Source organism: Convolutriloba macropyga, unplaced genomic scaffold, assembly GCF_964194025.1.
Source record: "Convolutriloba macropyga unplaced genomic scaffold, txConMacr16.3 SCAFFOLD_423, whole genome shotgun sequence".
NCBI classification, from domain to species: Eukaryota; Metazoa; Xenacoelomorpha; order Acoela; family Convolutidae; genus Convolutriloba; species Convolutriloba macropyga.
Genome location: NW_027451686.1, coordinates 108,743 through 128,986, shown reverse-complemented (window position 1 = coordinate 128,986; position 20,244 = coordinate 108,743). Strand labels below are relative to the sequence as shown.

At 35.8% G+C, this 20,244-nt stretch overlaps 1 protein-coding gene across 1 annotated transcript in view; it reads right to left on the bottom strand.

Moving 5' to 3' along the window:
* Positions 1-11,209: 11,209 nt before the first annotated feature.
* LOC142356894 (uncharacterized) overlaps positions 11,210-20,244 on the bottom strand; it is an 84,730-nt gene continuing 75,695 nt past the window's right edge. Inside the window, exons 6-9 of the mRNA XM_075408656.1 lie at positions 14,194-14,529; positions 13,527-13,992; positions 12,557-12,827; positions 11,210-11,700 (exon numbers count right to left, since the gene is read on the bottom strand). Of these exons, the coding sequence (XP_075264771.1) occupies positions 11,210-11,700; positions 12,557-12,827; positions 13,527-13,992; positions 14,194-14,529 (1,564 nt within the window). The remainder of the gene's footprint in view (positions 11,701-12,556; positions 12,828-13,526; positions 13,993-14,193; positions 14,530-20,244) is intronic.

Genomic DNA, 20,244 nt, shown 5'->3' with positions numbered 1-20,244 from the left:
GCAAGCTTCTATAGGTCCTTTGATCCACTTCTTCTTCACTGTTCTGTGCTGTCTGAAGTTTCAATTTCAAGTCAATTGGTGTTCTTGAGGGTTTACATTGATGCATTTGAAACCATGAAAGCTTTGTCTCTATGTAGCGTTCTTGGTTGACGATGACTTTGCACTCTTGTCGTCTGAATTTGTAGACGAGGAAACCAGTGTAGTCTCCCTCTGTCTTCCTCGAGTGCCTTCTTGTAATCGGTCGCTGATCGCTCCTGATCACAACAATGGCTCCTAATTCTGGTGAACACCTGGCTGGGTCAACATGTCCTTGTAACAGTTGTTAGCAGCCTGTTTCAAACCATAAAGTAATTTATTATGTCAATATACTAACTTCCCTCCATCTGATTCTTTAACAAACTCTTGTGGTTGTTCCATTTTCTATTGTAGATTGCATAAAAGCTGCCTTGACAGCAAACTGGCCCTGTTTCGATGATATTTTTACTTGATTGCTGAAAGTTTCTGGCTTACAGGTAAGCGCAAAAGTCTCGAATTAGTACTTCTACTGTTTGAAGCCCTTTGCCACAAAATTCTCTTTGTAATCATTGACCTGATTTTCTCTTGGGAAGTTTTCAGTCAATGAGCAAGCATCTTGCCATCTTCAGCACTGTCCTGTTGCACCTCTCAATTAATTTATTTGATTTTGGCGTCTTTGGTGTAGTCTCCTCTTGTAGAATGCCTCACCTGAGAAGTACACCTTGAACTGTTCCTAGAGAAACTCCTTTGCATTGTCTTGTCTCAGTTTTTTGGGTGTCCTCATACTGAGAACAAATTTCTTCAGGCTGGCCTTTGTTTTTATCTGCGCCTGAAGCTATTTCTAGAACAGAAAGTTCCTGTACTGGGTCGGAACACACAATGCAAAACCGGAACCCTGACAGTGACTACTTTTAAATGTCACATTAAGTCTCTGAACAGTCTCCAGGTTCTCTTTTGCTTGGGTCTCTGCCACTATTGGAACAGGAATCTTTGTGAACCTGGCCAATGCTCACACCTTGCATACATCATAAAGTTCCGCCAATGTCTCTGGTGCATTCCTGACCACATCTGCCTGATTCATATAAATCCTTCCATGCAATGTCAAGTTTCACGCTGTTGGAACTCATCTTGAATTCATCAACGCTGCAGGTCAAATAAAACCAATTGCTCTTTTTTCGTTTTTTTTTTCGCTCAGTTACTTTTTGGGGCTTGCTTCATACAATATATTCCTCTCTCGAATGTAAAGCTATGTCCTCACTCGGTTCATCTTGAAGCTATGTTCCCACTCCGTTATTTTTACCTCAGTTTCTTTTTAGAGCTTGCTTCAAAAATATAATTCTCTCTCGAACGTGAAGCTGTGTCCCCACTCCGCTTATCTTGAGGCCGATAGGAGAGATGGGGATTAGTCAAGCAAACACAAAACAATTTATAGTTCGCATGACAAAATTACCTTTGTTTAAAGGTATGCTGATCCTCCCACAGTCTCTGCTAACCACTCTGGAAGCTTCTCCGTTTAAAATTCTGACCACTGAATGATTGGTCACAAAGTTCAGGAACGCGTCGATATTTGTCTCTATTCAACTTCAACCACTGTCAGTTAGCATGCCTGCTGTTTTCTAATGTGTAACAAATGCCCACTATTCCTCGTCTGGTGTAGCCAAAGTTACACGCATTGCCACTGACTCAAGTTTGCCTCCATTTCTTTGTCTCTTGCATGCCTTGACAAGGTGGCCATTTTCACCACACTTGCTGCATTGTGCTTTCTCCTACCTCCTGCAGTCGTTCGGAGAGTGTCCAGGGAACCCACACAAAAACAATAATTTCCTCTCTTGCGTCCCTTGGAGAGGGTCTCTGAGACTGCTTCCCTTGCTTCTTTTAGACTTGTAAGCAACTCCTGTACTCTGATGAAGAAGCTGCCAAAATCCTCAGCACCCTCAAGGTGAAGCTGAGCAAGCCGTGCAACCAAATACACCATTGTTGGCGTCTCCACACTCTAAAATCTCTCTTGCAAAAGCTACCAAGCATTTGCTCCATCTCCGATGCCTTTATCTCCCACGCAGACATGTCCCACCAGCATGATAGTTGTTGCATCAAGAGTCAGTGCCAGACGGCACCTAACATTGTTTCATTTCTCCTCGATGTCTGCAACATTTTTTTCACATGCATCCTTCAGCATCTTGTGTTTCTTCTTCATTGTTTGCTTGCTCCTTTGGCTAGTGATGCTAGCTAATTGAGTTGCCCCCCTGTATCAGTTTGTGATCGCTAGAGTCCCTTTGTTTGCATCATTACCACAAATCTCATGCTCAAGATTGGAAAGTTCTGTGCTTTTCCAGTGTAGATCGGCATGAAAAACAAAAGTGAAAAGAAGAGGTAGTAAGCAGGAAAAGATAAAGACCATCAATAACATTTTTTTGGTTTCAGAAAAACAATTTTATGAGTTGGAAATTTGCTGGGCCAATAGCCTGTTGGATTATGGACTTTCGCTAGCGGATTAAACGGCGTTATTTAATTAGTAGAAAAATTAATGTCTCAATAATGAGTGAAAAACAAAAACGGTATTCTACAGTAGAATTAAAAGATTTACAGTAGAGACCTGATTATTAGATCAAGATTGTGTTTTGATTTTGGGGATGAAAGCAGCTTAAAAAGTCTGCTCTATACATGCTCAATATCAGGGCGAGAGAGTCAATATACAAAACTAATCTTAGCACCATGATTTACAGTTTGCGTCGCAAAGGTTACTTAATATAATTTGCTTCTGCAAATTCCTAAAAATCAGTCGCAAGGTATGCCAAAAACAGAATGCAGTTACATTTTTCTTAGAAATTGTTCTCATTTCCGGTGTTATCATAATCATTCAATACATGCTGGGAAGATTTTACATCAAATAATCTCAGTCTAATAATATATACCTAGATTCATTAGGTTGAACCGAATAGTGATCCTAAGCACCATTTATTGACAATTCATATATATAAATTTTGTGATTTGAATCCATTTACCCTTGTTTTGATCAAAATTCTAACAAAAAAGCACCGTATATCTTTTTTTAACATTGAAACGTTATTAGCTCTTTGCCATTTTAAGTTTATTTTATGAGCAAACTATAAAGGATTGTTCTCTCTAGATTTTATAACAACGGCTTAAAATGAAAAATACATTTAAGAACATTGAAAAGTTCATGCTCTGCCATCTTTTTGCATACGTTTTCAACGCTTTTTTCAACGAGTCCATTCAATGTATGGTTTTTTTTAGTAAAAGGTGTTTTTATTGAAGTAACTTCGTTAAGACACACTTCTTGTGACGTCTGTAGGTTTCCCGTCAGTAGATTTTGTTTTTTTCGGCATTTGAGACATCTTCGGGCCTCTGATGGAGCCATTTCGAGAAGTCGTACTAAACCTTTTGTTTGAAGTAAAAAATTTTTTAAACAAATTTGATTGTGGGGCTGCATTAGTTGTTCGTGTGTAAAATTTCTTTAACCCATCTCGTGTTTTTATCCATGGACTTTTTAATCATCGTTTAGGATAACTTCTTTAGAGTTTTTTATTTGTTCCTGGCTGTAATAATCTTAATACCATAGTTCTATTCGAAACATCTCATAACTTTCCGGAAACCATTTATGATATTACGTACTTAACAATAGAAAAGAAAGATAGCTAAATTGAGCTGAAATTTTAAATGCAGGAAAAACACTCACATAAAACTTTTTATCGACAATACAATAATTCACAGCAAAACTCAATACTAAATAAAGAGTGTCTTGACAGTTTACCCAAAAACAATAACTGTTGAACCCATTTTATTGCTTTGTTCATTCTGTTCAAAAATCCGATTGCAAATCAACAATTGGTATGACCAACACGCTTTAATATACTTAAGTGGCTATTTGATCCCACATTCAATTATGATAGATTCAAATAAAGTAGCCAGGGGCTACTGAGGCAATAACAGGACCCGCGTGGCTTGGTCAAATAAATGGCTTGGTAAAACGATTGAAATGAACTTCTCCTTTTTGCTCTAATATTATTGACTGCACAATGGATCTAACCGACGCAGAGGATGTGGTCAATGGTATCGTGAGTAAAAACATTACACAAAGTTCACAACTACAATAATTACAAATGGAAGTATCTAAGCTTTAAACTCTTTGGTTAGCAAAGTTCTCTTTCCTGAACTCCTGCTTGTGTTTTGCGCAAGTAGTGTCTTTGGACTGTGATACACACCTTCTTTTGAAAAAAACAGTGGTTAAGGAAGAGTAAATTTGTTTTCCTTGCATATCTCTTCTTGTGATTATCGCGGGAACCGATTCCATTTGATACTACTAATCTGCTGAAAGTCTTTTTTTCTTTCTTTCTTTTTTAAACCATTTGTAATTTTTTGACATTCGGCTGTGTCTGGCGGCCTGTGTAGCTAGCTAGTAATTAGTTGAATCTTCAACTATTATCAAAAAACATGTCGAAATGGTTCCAAATCATGCGTCAAAAGATTCGTTCATTAAACACAAATTTTGATGACCTACAAGTGTTGCTAAAGAGCCTATTTGAGAAACCGTCGGATGGAAACCTGTCTGATGGAAACTTGGCTCAAGAGCTTTCATCATACCAAATGAATTTTTCTAGACGGCTATAGACATCTCATTAACATCAACAGAAATAAAGAGGGGTTGGAGTTGCAATTTTTATTAAAAATTCTCAACAAGTGAAAGTTGATAGCTCCTGTAATTTAAATGGACTTCAGGCAATCACTATGAGAGTTACTGGAACCCTCAAGACTGTCAATCATGTAACCTGCATGCATATGCCTCCAAACTCAGTTAACAAGGAAATCCTTACAAAAATTGAAAATTATATTGACAGTTTGTTAAAAGAACCTCAATCTTTTAATATCGTCTGTGGTGACTTTAATATCAGTTTTTTAAAGAAGAATCAAAGACGAAAAACGTTGAAGGAAATTATGACAGGATGTTTTCTGGAAAAAATTGATGAAAATTCGATTACGCGAGGAACCAAATGCTCAAAATCAAACTTAGACGTTTTTTTTCAATTTTACAGTAAAGATAAAAGTTAAAGAATTATGTATATCTGATCATTATTCTTTGTTTCTTGGTATTCAGTCGGGAACACAGACGGAAAACAAATTTGAATACATCACTTCAAACAACTCGCAAAAAATTCTCTCAAAAAAGATATCTCCCTAATATAAAAAAATAATTTTGTCATGAAACATCAAAACTGGAAAGTTGTGAGAAATCAAGAAAATTGATAACAAGTATGAGGAGCTTCAAAACTGACTGAAATCAATTTTGAACAGTTATTTTCCCGAGCAGGTGGTAAAAAATAAAAAACATCACAGCTGGGTTGATAACCAATAGAAAAAAGAAACTGTAAAAAAGAATAGGAAGTTCAGAGAAGGTTTGAAAACAAAATCAATTGAGGCCAAGGAAAAGTACATAGAACAACGTAAAAAAGTTAAACATATGGCGAAAGTAAAAATAAAGCAATTTTGTTGTAAAATATAAGAAAAGCATGCAGCAAAATCAAACAGAAAGTTTTGTCAATTAATAAGAAATCTTAGCGGAAATGAGCGGGGAAAAGTAAAAATTCTCAACAAAAGGATGTAAACGTTTTCAATCATTTCTTTGTAACAATTGGTGAAAATTTGAATATAAAGTTTAGACAAAGTGAGTGTTCATTTAAAAATCAACAATCTCAATCATTATTTTTGTTACCAAAGAGCAAAAAAGAGGTTCTTAGTGTCATTCAGTTGTCTAAGACAAAAAACAGCGAAAAATGAATGAATCTTAACTATATCTTTATGAAATCTGTAGCAGCTTCAATTGCGCACTACTTATCAAACAAATTAACATACGTTTTCAAGAAGGTATTTTCCAGACTCATTGAAAATAGCATCAGTAATACCTCTGCATAAAGAAGGTGAAAAAAGTGAACCCAACACCTTTCGCCCAATATTTCCCCTACCAATTCTTTGTAAAATTTTAGAAAAAGTTAATCTAAATCACATTTCTATTTATTTCAAAGATTTGGAAATTTTAAATAACAAACAATTCGGTTTTAGGGAAAAAAGAAGAACTGTCGACTCAGTTAGCAATTTGGTTGAGTTGATACGAACATCAAAACACTCTAGTACGGAGCAAACTTATTGCAAAGTTTTAGATTTACGTAAAGCTTTCGACACTATTGACAGAAAAATTCTGCTTCAGAAGTTTAAAATGTATGGATTAAGGGGTCTTGTATATACAATTTAGGATTTGAAAAATAGGAAACAATTCGTTGAGTCTGGACAAAGAAAGTCGCAAATGACAGAAGTCAATTACGGGGTACTACAAGGCTCTATATTAGGCTCACTTCTTTTCATTGTTTAAATAAATGATTTGAAAACGAACAGCCCAAACCCGAACCTCATTTTCTATGCTAAGGATACTGCAGTTTACACTAAATCAAACGAAGCAAATGCTCGTCACAAACATCAACAGATCTTATCCCAAACAGAAAACTGGCTAAAATTGAACAAACTTAGGCTGAACACGGATAAAAGTAAGACCATAACCTTTAAGACTAAGCACGATAGAAGTGATGTCTTTACGAAGAACGGAATGCCCCTTGGAAATCTAAATTCTTTAAGTTACTTGGGCATAACGGTTGATAAAAAATTAGATATTAGATAACACTCAAAACGCGTAGAAAGAAGATAGTACATTTTTGCGGTCTTTTCTATAAATTTAGAAAAGTTTTAAATCACAGCCAATTGATCACGATATTCAACACTTACGTTAAATCAGTGGTTCAATACGGAATTTTAATCTATTGGACTGCCAGTAGAGCTACGATGCAGAAAATCGATGCAATATATAATCGAATACTTAGTGTAATATTTTTTAATCGAAAGCTTCTCCCAGTTTCTCTCATCAGAGAGAGATACGAAGTTTTTTTTCCGCCCAGGAGCTTCACTTGTACGAAGTTTTTAAACTGATGACTAAATGCATAAGACGTGAAAATTTTATCATGTACCTAAATGACTTCATTACACAAAATGAACTGTCAAAAACTGTGCTCATGCAAAAAACGAGTTTAAGTTGTCCCCTTTAATTCATTTTTTCCGAAAATAGTCAATCAAATAAAATCCAAAAAATCTTGAACGCTTTTCTCGAACTGGATTCTAATTTGGTAACAAAAGTGAAAATATTGAGTGATGCACATATTAATAATTTTGCTCACGAAATTTTTGAAATCTTTTTTAATAGTAACCTTCCTTGTTTTTTTGCTATCACTTTAATTTTGATCTCCACTGAACAACTTTTGAAATAAATATCATGAAATTTCTCGTCCGACTATGAGACGCCAGTAAACAATTTATTATCCTTTTGATTAAATGAAATAGTCTTGCATTTAAGATTCTTAAATTACTTTATCAAATTTCAATTTATCCATTTAAGCATTATTGGGCTAAAAAGTCTTTCTGTTCATTTCAACAATTGGGAATATATTGGGTACATTTTTGGTATTTTGGCTTTTGGAATTTTGTCCTGACACTAAACTAAAGAGAAATTATTTAACATAAGCAAACATAGAAACAGTATTTACCAAACAAAACAGTTTTTCAAACGTCTTCCACGAGGTCAATTTATGGCACAAGTCATCTCTCTGCTAGAGTCCTTTTTCCGCTCTTAACAATAGTTTCTGACGTCTCAAAACTATTCTAATGTTTTCATTTTTCATAAAAGTCCTTCATCTGTGAATATTGCCTGTGCGGACATTTTAGAGGTTCCCGGGCCGAGGTGTCAACGCTAAAAAACGCAAAATTATGTAAGATTGGCGTTGAATGCGTTGAATTTATGTAAGATCTACGCTTGAGCGTAGATCTTACATAAATTCAACCCATTCAACGCCAATCTTACATAATTTTGCATTGAATTTTGGAGTAGATCTTACATATTTAGCGTTGAATTTTAGCGTAGATCTTACATATTTAGCGTTGAATTTAGTGTAGATCTTACATAAATTCAACGCATTGAACGCCAACCTTACATAATTTTGCGTTGAATTATGGCGTAGATCTTACATATTTAGCGTTGAATTTTAGCGTAGATCTTACATATTTAGCGTTGAATTTAGCGTAGACCTTACATAAATTCAACGCATTCAACGCCAATCTCACATAATTTTGCGTTGAATTTCGGCGTAGATCTTACATATTTAGCGTTGAATTTTAGCGTAGATCTTACAAATTTAGCGTTGAATTTTAGCGTAGATCTTACATATTTAGCGTTGAATTTTAGCGTAGATCTTACAAATTTAGCGTTGAATTTTAGCGTAGATCTTACATATTTAGCGTTGAATTTAGCGTAGATCTTACATAAATTCAACGCATTCAACGCCAATCTTACATAATTTTGCGTTGAATTTTGGCGTAGATCTTACATATCTAGCGTTGAATTTAGCGTAGATCTTACAAATTTAGCGTTGAATTTTAGCGTAGATCTTACATATTTAGCGTTGAATTTTAGCGTAGATCTTACAAATTTAGCGTTGAATTTTAGCGTAGATCTTACATATTTAGCGTTGAATTTAGCGTAGATCTTACATAAATTCAACGCATTCAACGCCAATCTTACATAATTTTGCGTTGAATTTTGGCGTAGATCTTACATATCTAGCGTTGAATTTAGCGTAGATCTTACAGAAATTCAACGCGTTCAACGCCAATCTTACATAATTTTGCGTTGAATTTTGGCGTAGATCTTACATATTTAGCGTTGAATTTTAGCGTAGATCTTACATATTTAGCGTTGAATTTAGCGTAGATCTTACATAAATTCAACGCATTCATCGCCAATCTTACATAATTTTGCGTTGAACTTCGGCGTAGATCTTACATATTTAGCGTTGAATTTTAGCGTAGATCTTACAAATTTAGCGTTGAATTTTAGCGTAGATCTTACATATTTAGCGTTGAATTTAGCGTAGATCTTACATAAATTCAACGCATTCAACGCCAATCTTACATAATTTTGCGTTGAATTTTGGCGTAGATCTTACATATCTAGCGTTGAATTTAGCGTAGATCTTACAGAAATTCAACGCGTTCAACGCCAATCTTACATAAATTTGCGTTGAATTTTGGCGTAGATCTTACATATTTAGCGTTGAATTTTAGCGTAGATCTTACATATTTAGCGTTGAATTTAGCGTAGATCTTACATAAATTCAACGCATTCAACGCCAATCTTAAATAATTTTGCGTTGAATTTCGGCGTAGATCTTACATATTTAGCGTTGAATTTTAGCGTAGATCTTACAAATTTAGCGTTGAATTTTAGCGAAGATCTTACATATTTAGCGTTGAATTTAGCGTAGATCTTACATAAATTCAACGCATTCAACGCCAATCTTACATAATTTTGCGTTGAATTTTGGCGTAGATCTTACATATCTAGCGTTGAATTTAGCGTAGATCTTACATAAATTCAACGCGTTCAACGCCAATCTTCCATAATTTTGCGTTGAATTTTGGCGTAGATCTTACATATTTAGCGTTGAATTTTGGCGTAGATCTTACATATTTAGCGTTGAATTTTAGCGTAGATCTTACATTTTTAGCGTTGTATTTAGCGTAGATCTTACATAATTTCAACGCTTTCAACACCAATCTTACATATTTTGCGTAGAATTTTGGCTTAGATCTTTCAACTTTAAGGTTGAATTTTTTGACTTTCATTTCAGACCACTTTATGATTTCAAAAGTTTTTCAAGTTTTTTTTTCAAAAGGTCAATTTTTTCACTGTTTCGACCCCGATAGTTCACAGCTGAGAAAAGCGAAGTCAGCAAAAAAATCACTTTTTAGTGCTCTTTTATAGTTCAAAATCCATTTGAGACCATTTGACGACTTCAGAGCTTTTCCAGGTTTTTTTTCGAAAAATCATTTTCACTGTTTCGACCCCTATGCTGCAAAGTTGAGAAACGTGAAATCAGAGAAAAATCATTTTTAGTGTTCTTTTATAGTGCAAAATCCACGTGAGAGTTCCAAAAAAATAATTTTTCGAAAAATTAATTTTTTTACTGTCTCGACCCCTATACTGCGCAAGTGAGAAAAATGAAGTCAGCAAAAAATCACTTTTTAGTGCTCTTTTAAAGTGCAAAATCCATTACAGACCATTTTACGACTTCAAAACTTTTTCAAGTTTTTTTTTCGGAAAATTAATTTTTTCACTATTTCGAACCCGATACTCCAAAGGTGAGTAACAAGAAGTCAGAAAAAATCTTTTTTACTGCTCTTTTATAGTGCAAAATCCAATTCAGACCATTTGAAGATTTCAAATTTTTCAAGTTTTTTTTCGAAAAATTAATTTTTTTTACTGTTTCGACCCATATACTGCACAATTGAGAAAAATGAAGTCAGCAAAAAATAAGCATTTGCTCTCTTACGGTGAAAAAACCATTTCAGACCATTTTGGGAATTCAAATTTTTTTCAAAACTTAAAAAAAAATTTAAATTTTTCCCAGTACTTCTCACATGATAAATGCGTTGAATACGTTGAAATTATGTAAGATCTCGGCTAAATTCAACGAAAAATATGTAAGATCTAGGCTAAATTCAACGAAATATATGCAAGTTCTACGCCAAATTCAATGCAAAATATGTAAGGTCTACGCTAAAATCAACGCAAAATATGTATGATCTACGCTAAATTCAACGCAAAATATGTAAGATCTTCGCTTTATAAGGATTGCGGCTCTTAAGGAAACCAAGGTACGGTGGCGCAAAGGTAGAAGAGGCGACAAGTAAACAGGAGGTCAGTGGTTCGAGTCCCATACCCAGAGTTCTACGCCTTGATTTTTTGTAAGATCAACGCTAAATTCAACGCAAAAATATGTAAGATCTACGCTTAATTCAACGCTAATTATGTAAGATCTACGCTAAATTCAACGCTAAATATGTAAGATCAGCGGCAACTAGCGTTGACAAGTTGGAAAATTCACCGCCATTTCTTAAATAATTTTGCGCTGAATGCGTGGAATTTTTGTCTTTAAATTCAACGCATTCAACGCAAAATTATGTAAGAAAATTGCGGTGAATTTTCCGACTTGTCAACGCTAGTTGCCGCTGATCTTACATAAATTTGGCCAAATTCCTCGGCCCGGGTTAGCTTATACAAGATATTTTAAGCTCTTAATTTTTATACACGTCCATATAGGGAAATTTTGACCAAATTGACAAGAAAGACAACAATTTCCAAGAATGTTAGCACGCTCCATCCGATCCATAGACCGATGTTCCCGCCAAAGTCAGTGATCAATTGAGTCAAAGTGTACCTTGGCTCCTCTTCAATCTTCTCGAAGTTGAGGTTCTGGAAAAAGACCTCGACTCTCACAAAGTTCTTCCGGATCTCCTCCGTGAGTTCCTCAATCGTTGCATTCTGATTGGATAAGACGCCCTCAAGGTAAGTTATTATTCGCCCAGAACTGACGTATTTCCTCAACCGCTCGATTAAGTACGGAGTGTATTGGATGTTGGGCCAGATGGTAGTGGAGGCCTCTTTTGAGTAGAATTCGTCGTTGCATGCTGGACCACAGGGACATTCGAATTCACTGTTTCGATATGCTTTGTTCACTGCCACTTGACACTCTCGAGTGTTCTTGTCCCAATAAGAACACAGTGACACGTTTCCTAAAAGTATTTAAAATAATAAATCGAAAAAAAATACAAAAGAGTGTTAAAACAAAAACTAGAAAAAGTTAGTACTTTAATCATAAAAAATGTTTATTTCTAGAAACCAATTCAATGCTTATCTGATCTTCGACGTTATTGTAGAACATTTTTGTGGTTACAGTTGAAGCTGTTCGTCAGTGAAATTCGGTTTTTGTTTCGGATGTAAATCTCTTAAAAACAAAGTTCTGTTAATTTTAGTTCTGGTAGCTCTTGCCAAGTGTCTGCAGGTTGTTTTGCATTTCTTTGGTCTGGCTCAGCTTGACCAGAGTTTAGTTGGTCCCGCCCAGGGTTTCTCCAGTGTCTTTCCAAGTTTATGGCTTATGGTGGGGCCTGTGGTCTGAGTTTTACGAAAACTCTATTTGTTCCAGCCCCGATTCTGCTTTAGAAAATCTTCGGTTAGACCAAGATATGAATTCGGATCTGTTCAGCCTACCCCAGGATTGTCAAAGTCTTTTATGTCTGGCTATCAACTCTAGCAACGCCAGCTTAAATCTATAACCTCATTGGGCGCTATCTCGCCATACCCAGGTTGAGGTCACGGACACGGTCTGGAAACACGAATGAACGCTCAATAGTCTGGACATAGGTAACTTTGAACACACGAGAGTCTGGACATATTGACCCTGGAACGCACGAAAAATTTTTCAATGGAAACAAGAATACCAAAAGCCAATGAGCCCATGTTTAACTAACACTCTTACATGCTCACTCAAAATAATTTGGTCTGAAACGGTCTGGTCACTGGTCACTTCCGTTGGCACCTGTACTTGGGTAGTACCAGAAAAATGTGAAGTTCACTAGAGTTCTATCTCACCATAATAGTCGGTCACACAGTCACACTGATAGAATTTCTCAGCCTCGATGCAGTAATTTTCACACGCCCTCTGCACATACTTTGGCCACTGGCTTGTATATTCAGAGTCCAGAGCTACGAACTCAGGCCAGGTGGACAAACAGTCTCCATAAGGGTGTCCCCGACGATGGATGACCTCCTGTTTGACAGAGATGAAGGTTGCAAAGCCAGCTGATGTAACCCAAGAATCGGACTCGGGCAAAGGTGGCACATAAGGCGCATTTACAAGGACCTAAATAAGCTCAAAGAAGCTCTAATGTCTAAGATCGTCAATTTTCATGATTTACCTGTAACACTCGCATGTTACAGATAAATCATGAAAATTGTCGATCTTAGACCTTAACAAACACTTTTTTTATCAATACTCTTTTTTACAATGAGCAACAGCAGTCTTGCATATGCCAATTTGCTGCTATCCAAAGCCCACTAGTCAATTAGTCAATTGAGTCAGTGGGTCGTAGTTGGTCAGTAGGTTGTTAGTTAATCAGCTAAGCTACCCATGGATAGCACTGCCAAAAAAGCACGAATTTTGTCATTTTTCATTATGATTGACTTTTATGCAATCAGTTAGGCTTTCTTTCATTTCTGGCTAACAAGCCCGCTTTCAGCAGATCGTGGAACATAGATACCGTACCCGCGAACAAGAAGCAGACAGTACCGACTGTGAGTGTGGATAAATAAAAGTTACAAAATTTTGTCACTAATTTTTTCCCTTGTTTCAAAATAGGCATCGTAGATGAGTGACGGACATTAGGAAATTCAATGAAACTCTGATGAAAGTTTCTTTACTGTCACCGTTGTCCACCTGAACACATTCAATTCTGCTCTTGAAGCATGGGTGAAAAAAGCTAACACCTTTGAATAACAGCTTTGATTCAATAAAAATATTCAGTTTGCCGCCAAACAGAAATTGAAATGATTCGAAACTTACATGAGCCCCGGATCCCTGACTTAGGACACCAATGTACTCTTCCTTGTCCAAAAACAGAGTAAGTTTAAGCCCGAACTCTTTGCCAGTTTTGGAGGTGTTCTTCAGATTTGCATATAATCCATTTGTCAGGTCCTCCTGGAAGACCGAATTAGCCACAAAGCAGTTCCCAAGTTGTGGATTAGAGTATCTTTTGAAGTGTTCTGGACCACAGTCACGACCATCAAACGTGCATTGAGCAATGAAATCTTCCGCTTGTGTTGAAAAGAAACTCAATTCGTAGTCTGTGAAAAGTGCAAACGGACGGAAATCTGAGTAGTCTAAGGCTTCTGAGAGATCATAGGCTTTTGGCCAATCATAGGCTGTCAAGTTTTGGTCATCAAAGTTGGCATAGGGGTCGAAACTTGAATACCAGACGTCATAATTAGAATACGAGCCGTAATAATTGGGGTACTGGTTGTTTCCATAACTAAGTCCGCCGTTATCCGTGGGCCACGAAAAAAATCCGTCCGTTCCGAGGCTTGATGAATACGTTGAATCTGATGTTGAATTAGGTGAAGAAGATGAATTCAGTGAAGGTGGTGGAATTGGTATGTACCATGGAGGCAATGGATATAATATAGGCGGTGGATACGCTGCAGGTGGCGAGAATAATGAAGACGATGAATACGATGAAGTTGAAGAAGATAAAGAAAGAGTTGTATATGACGGAGGCGATGAAAGTGGCGAACTCGTTGTTGCTTCAATTCCCCTGCGTCTTCGCTCCCTCTCCTGCAATGACTCAAATTTATCTGGCAACTCTGGGAAAAGTGGTACATTGAATGATGTACCCCAACTTTCAACCCATCTCAATTGTGCGTTGGCTTCCCTTCTAGTCCTAGACGAGCCAGGTGTTACAGATTTGTATGTGATTTGGAACCCGATGTCTTGGACGCTACCATCTGTGAAGAATCGAACAATCATGTTTGGTCCAGTTGACTGAATTGCACTGTCCGGTACTGTGTATCTAAGTACGTCAATTAAGTGCAGTCCATCATCAACAGTGAGAAAAGAACACGTTACTCAATTTAATCATCCTCTTACCCAGATCAATCAAGGTCCAGACAAAAAATTATCTGTGATCATACGGAGCACGAGTGCACACAGGGTATTAACTCTGACGAGATCGATATTTGAATTCATTCATGTAAGCTCCATTATAGCAAGAATCGTGATAGCTATTATTATTAATGCATGTACAATCAAGTTCAATCAATATAAAAGGCATCAATAAGTAAAACAGAAAGTTCGCAATTTCGGAAAGATGAGTTTTAAGCTCCTGCTTTTAAGAGTTTTTCCTTTAAAACAAATTGATTGCGTTTGTTGCTGGGAGCCATTCCAAGCGCCGGGAAGGGCTTCTGCTGGCTCTGCTTGCTTTTACTCTTTTTCTTGGTATTCTTGGCTAGCCTTGTAGTAGCTGAGTAATTCGTCGTTTTTCGATGTGTGGTAAGATATCAATAAATTTTTTTTCCAAAGTAAAAAAAATCGTTTATAAAGATTAATTATTCAAGAAGTAATAATTATTGAGAGCGGAAAAGTAGATAAAAAAATAAGTAAACAAATAAATAAAAAAAAGATGCGCTCGCGTTGGAGATTGAATTGCTGCGCCTCATCTGATCAAAGAATTAGAGGGATGCTCTAGCCACAAAAAGTGTAATCTTGTTTAAGAAGGCAAGTGCTAAGACGCGTCAAAATGAATCGTGGGAAGGTAAGAAAAAGCGCAGTTGCAACATTTTATAACCTGTCTTCAAAAACAAAATTGAAGCGTTTTGAAGAATGAAGTAAAAAACAGAAGGAAAAATAAGAAGCAGTTAAAATTGCTATGCTAACCTAAACCTTAAAACCACTGAACCAAACCGCGCACAGCACTGTATTATGTCGTTAGTTGTATAACCGTAATTTAACATTGTTAGAGATATCAGTGGAGTGAATGTGAAAGTTAAGAACGTTTTCTTGGTTTCACCAGTAGATAAAAGCTGTGTAAATTGCTCTTGTTTTCCATGTGTTTCTCACAGCTAATCCCCGAAATTACTAGGTGAGCGGCTGGCTTAGCTGTTCGGTTAGAGCGGGGTTCGTTCGACTTTTGCCCCGAATTAACTAAGCAAGCGGCTGGCATTAAGTCATTGGACGATGGCTGTTCTGGCTTTTCCTACGATATAGGAACTGGTAAAAAACATTAATAGGACAGATGGTCCAGTGTGCTTTGATAACTGTTTTTCGGACGCTGTCGCTTCTTCTGGATGAGTTGTATTATCGATTCGATCTTGTTTTCTTTTGCCCGTTTCAGGTACACATTTGCTAATCTAATCTGAAAGTCTCTTACTGCAGGTATATTGGTCTCTTCATGGAGTTTAATGACACCGTACAAGCGGTGTTTCCCATAAAAATTCTTAATGATCTGTTTTAGGTCAGTTGTATGTTGTTGATAACTGAATTAGATTGGTCAATCCAGCAGGTATTTGCATAGAGAAATAGAAGTCGAACCCATGATTTATACAAGGTCAGCAAGCACTCTTCGTCAATGTTGATCTGACTGAAAAGCAATGTTGATCTGACTCCATTATAGCAAGAATTGTGATAGCAACAATTTGTAAGCAAAAGATTAGCAATAGGACTAACAATTCAACAAGTAAAACTTAGACAGCAAGATTTTTTGATGTTCATTTAACAGTTTTTTTTCGTCGGATATCATTGACGTCAAATCGATTTGTATTCTGTCGACGATTGTTTTGAAAACCTAAAAATTTTAAGCCAAAAACCAGCTTAATTGGTACATATCGTGGTTATATTAACTTAAAATTAGGTTAAATGAACTTTTTCGGAATTTCTACGTATATTAGAGCGTATTTTATTCTTAATTTAAAGATTAGAAATACTCGATTCTGATTGGCTAAAATTCGTTCATTTACTACGTAACAGTTTTATCTTAAAAAGGATTTTAAACCACTGGCGTGACGTTCGGGCAACTTTTAGTCTATAGACAAATGATAATTTTAGTCTAGGCAACTTTAGTTTGATTCGGTTCTGATCAGATATCATTTGGGTCTGGAGTTTTTGATTAATAAGTAGAGTCAAGTAATATAAATTAACGAGCTTTCGAAAAAAACAAAATTTAAGAAGTATAAGATAAGAGAGAAATATAAGATAAGTGAAAAATATAAGATAAGTGGGATTTTTCTCCGTATCTCAAACTAGATGGAGAAATCTTCTTTTCTCGAAGAAAGACGGGTTCAATGTTCAAAATTTCAGCCAGCTGCACCAGCATAATCAATGCTATAAAATCTAACCCGGGAAATAACGGAAAGTCGAAGTCAGCAATGTGCACGTCTAATTGCAAGTCCTATACCAATACTGACTCTGACCTATGATCAAGTCACTTTTAAAAAAGGCTGAAAAATGGCTGAAATCTGACTACAGGGACCCCCTGACCATCTGGAGCGCTGGATGATTGCTGTGAACTGTCTTGGAGTGATTTACGTTCCCAGAACTGATACATTACGATGCAAAGGTATACCCAAATTGTCACGGGCAGATATGCCCGATGCGTGTATCTCGTGTTCGTTTTTACTATGTTAATACATTGAAAGTGGAACAACTTTGCGGAAAATAGCTTCTTTAGCAGAAACCGGCAAAATGGAAGGGAATATCGTATCCCGTGTTTGCAAAAGTGTCCTAATTTTAGCCGCAAAATACAAGTACAAACTTAATAACCTATTTCTTGCGCGAGTTGTATCACGCATCCGCTCCATTTATGTATCAATTTTTTGCACGCAATTAAACTCGATTTCGCATAAAATCCGCAATTAAGCCTAACTTAATTACTACTTATTTAATTAAGCCTAACTTATTACTATTAGTAGTACTTTATTACTACTTATAGTACTTTATTACTACTTATTACTACATATTAGTACTATTTATTACTACTTATTAAACTCGGCCAGTCCCACATTGATATACAAAGCCTTTGATGTGCGAGGGATTTTTCGGAAAAATATCAGTTTTTGTTGTTGCATGTATTTAAAGCACTTTAAAGCTTTGAAAGCTTTAATTAAATCTTTATTAATGTACTTATTGCATGCTCAAAACGCGCGCGAATAATAGATAACTATATTGAGCGGAAACGTGCTACAAGATTTTTTACCTAGTTTTCGCACCGAATGTTCTTTTATTTCGCAAATTTGGTGGAACAGCTTTTGCGAAAAGTAAGATACAAAGGATGTCTCCTAATTTCGTTCATTGTTTGTATCTAATTTTTGAGCCAATTTTACTAAGTCGGAAATTTTGGGGTATACCTCTGCATCGTAATGTTTTGACTTGCAGTTGGGTGAAGGCAATACAATAACTTCGGTAATGGTGAATACGTCTTAAAAAAACGTATGATTCAAAAGACAATCGATTGACTGATTTGAACCACCTGTGGACTAATTCATACATTTGAATAGTGTTTTGCTAAATCAGTTCTGACACATTGAAGTCGATGGGTTATTTTGATTGTAAGTCTTTGCACAATAAATTCAAACTCTTGGTTTTTTATGAATTAATACTGAACATATATTTTTCGGTTTTTGTTCCGTTCATAAGAAGATCAAAGTAAAAATAGAAAATTTTGAACATTATTATGACATTTCGGGCAACAGACTGATTGAAATTGATAAGCTATTTCTTATACAAATAAATATAAAACAGTCATGATACATGGAAAGCTCTAAATTTACTATTATGCTTCCTTTTTTCAAAGAAAGAATTCAAAAATTTTTTGTTTCAGGCTGAGTAAAGCGTTAAAACATGATGATAAATTAGGCTGATCATAGAATTGAAACTATTGACAATACGATTGACCAATATTGAAATCATAGATTAAATTTTTTACACTGACTTTATAAATTTCATGATAAATAGTGACCTGATCAGAGTGTGACCATAGCAGAAACGCAGAACAAAAGTCATAGATTCAGCGCTGATTATAAGTCCTCTGAGAAATGATAAGGCAAGGGCATGGGCAGTGGCACAACCCGCTACAAACCGAGTTCGCAAACTAAATTATAGTTATTCCTCAAAAACTTTGGCTGCCGTTACTTTGGCTTTCCTACTTTTCAAGACGAAAAACAACGAACATATAAAAGACGTCGTATGTATGGATTTTTGTTTTTCGCCCAACTTAAACTGAATATGGCGGCTATATTGATAAAAGTTGAAAATACTGCCCGGGGGGAGGATTTTCCCGGAAAATAACGGGGAAAAGAGTGTAAAGAGTGTAAAAATAAAAAAATTACCCCCCTATTTCTCCGCTTAATTAACGGTGTAAGAGTGTAATTTTAAGAGTGTAATTTTAAATAATAAGAGTGTAAATTCAAATAATAATTCCACTTTCAATTTTCTTTTACACTTTTTCTTTTACACCTTTAAATTATTTTTACACTCTTTATATTCCACCTTTACATTATTTTTACACTCTTATATTCCACCTTTAAATTATTTTTACACTCTTCTACTCTTAATTTTAAAATTACACTCTTCATAATTACACTCTTACACCGCTAATTAAGCGGAGAAATAGGGGGGTAATTTTTTTATTTTTACACTCTTTACACTCTTTTCCCCGGTCATTATAATTGGAATAAAAGTGTATTTTTTTCATTTTTACACTCTTCCACTCTCTATTTCTAATTACACTTTTCATGATTACACTCTTACAACACTATTTACACTCTTTACACTCTTTTCCCCGTTAATTTCCGGGAAAATCTTCCTCTTTACAGCTGAAAATTACCAATAAATTTTGAGAGCTAAAATAGGTTAAATACTGTCGGAAAAAATCTACAGTTGAACTAACGAACAACATTTTGAGATTTTCCAGTATGTTCTGGGTATGTTTCCCTCCTCCTTCTCTCAACCGGGCTGGGGACCGGCTACGGCGGAGTTACAAACAAACCACTATAGGAGATTTTGAGCAGAGCATTCGGTATAAAAAAACCGGGCTCAAGCTCCATCTCCGAAATAATACAAATTAAATTGGATTTAACACAGAAATTTAAACACTTTACATAAATCATCCAATAGATACATAGAAATGCATACAGATCCGATAAAACTTAATATTTTTTAAAACAAAGTCAGCGAAAAAGTCGAAATTTCCGTGTGAGATATCTACTTTTTTTGTAGGGCAGTTAGGCAAACCATTCTTTTTGCACTACAACCTACATACTACTGGTAATCTGGGATATCAATTTGGTTCGCTTTGAACAACTCCTTGACCCGACGAAAAAGACCTATTTTTAAAATTATTTATTCGAAATAATCGCAAATTTCCGTATGAAATACTAACTTTTTTCCTAGGCAAGCTATACCAAAAATACTTTTTGCACTACAACCTACATACTACTGGTAGTCTGGGATATCAATTTGGTTCGCTTTGAACAACTCCTTGACCCGATGAAAAAGACCTATTTTTAAAATTCGTTATTTGCGAAATTCGCAAATTTTCGTATGAAATACTAACTTTTTTCCTAGGCAAGCTATACAAAAAATTCTTTTTGCACTACAACCTACATACTACTGGTAGCCTGGGATATCAATTTGGTTCGCTTTGAGCAACTCCTTGACCCGATGAAAAAGACCTATTTTTAAAATTCGTTATTTGCGAAATTCGCAAATTTCCGTATGAAATACTAACTTTTTT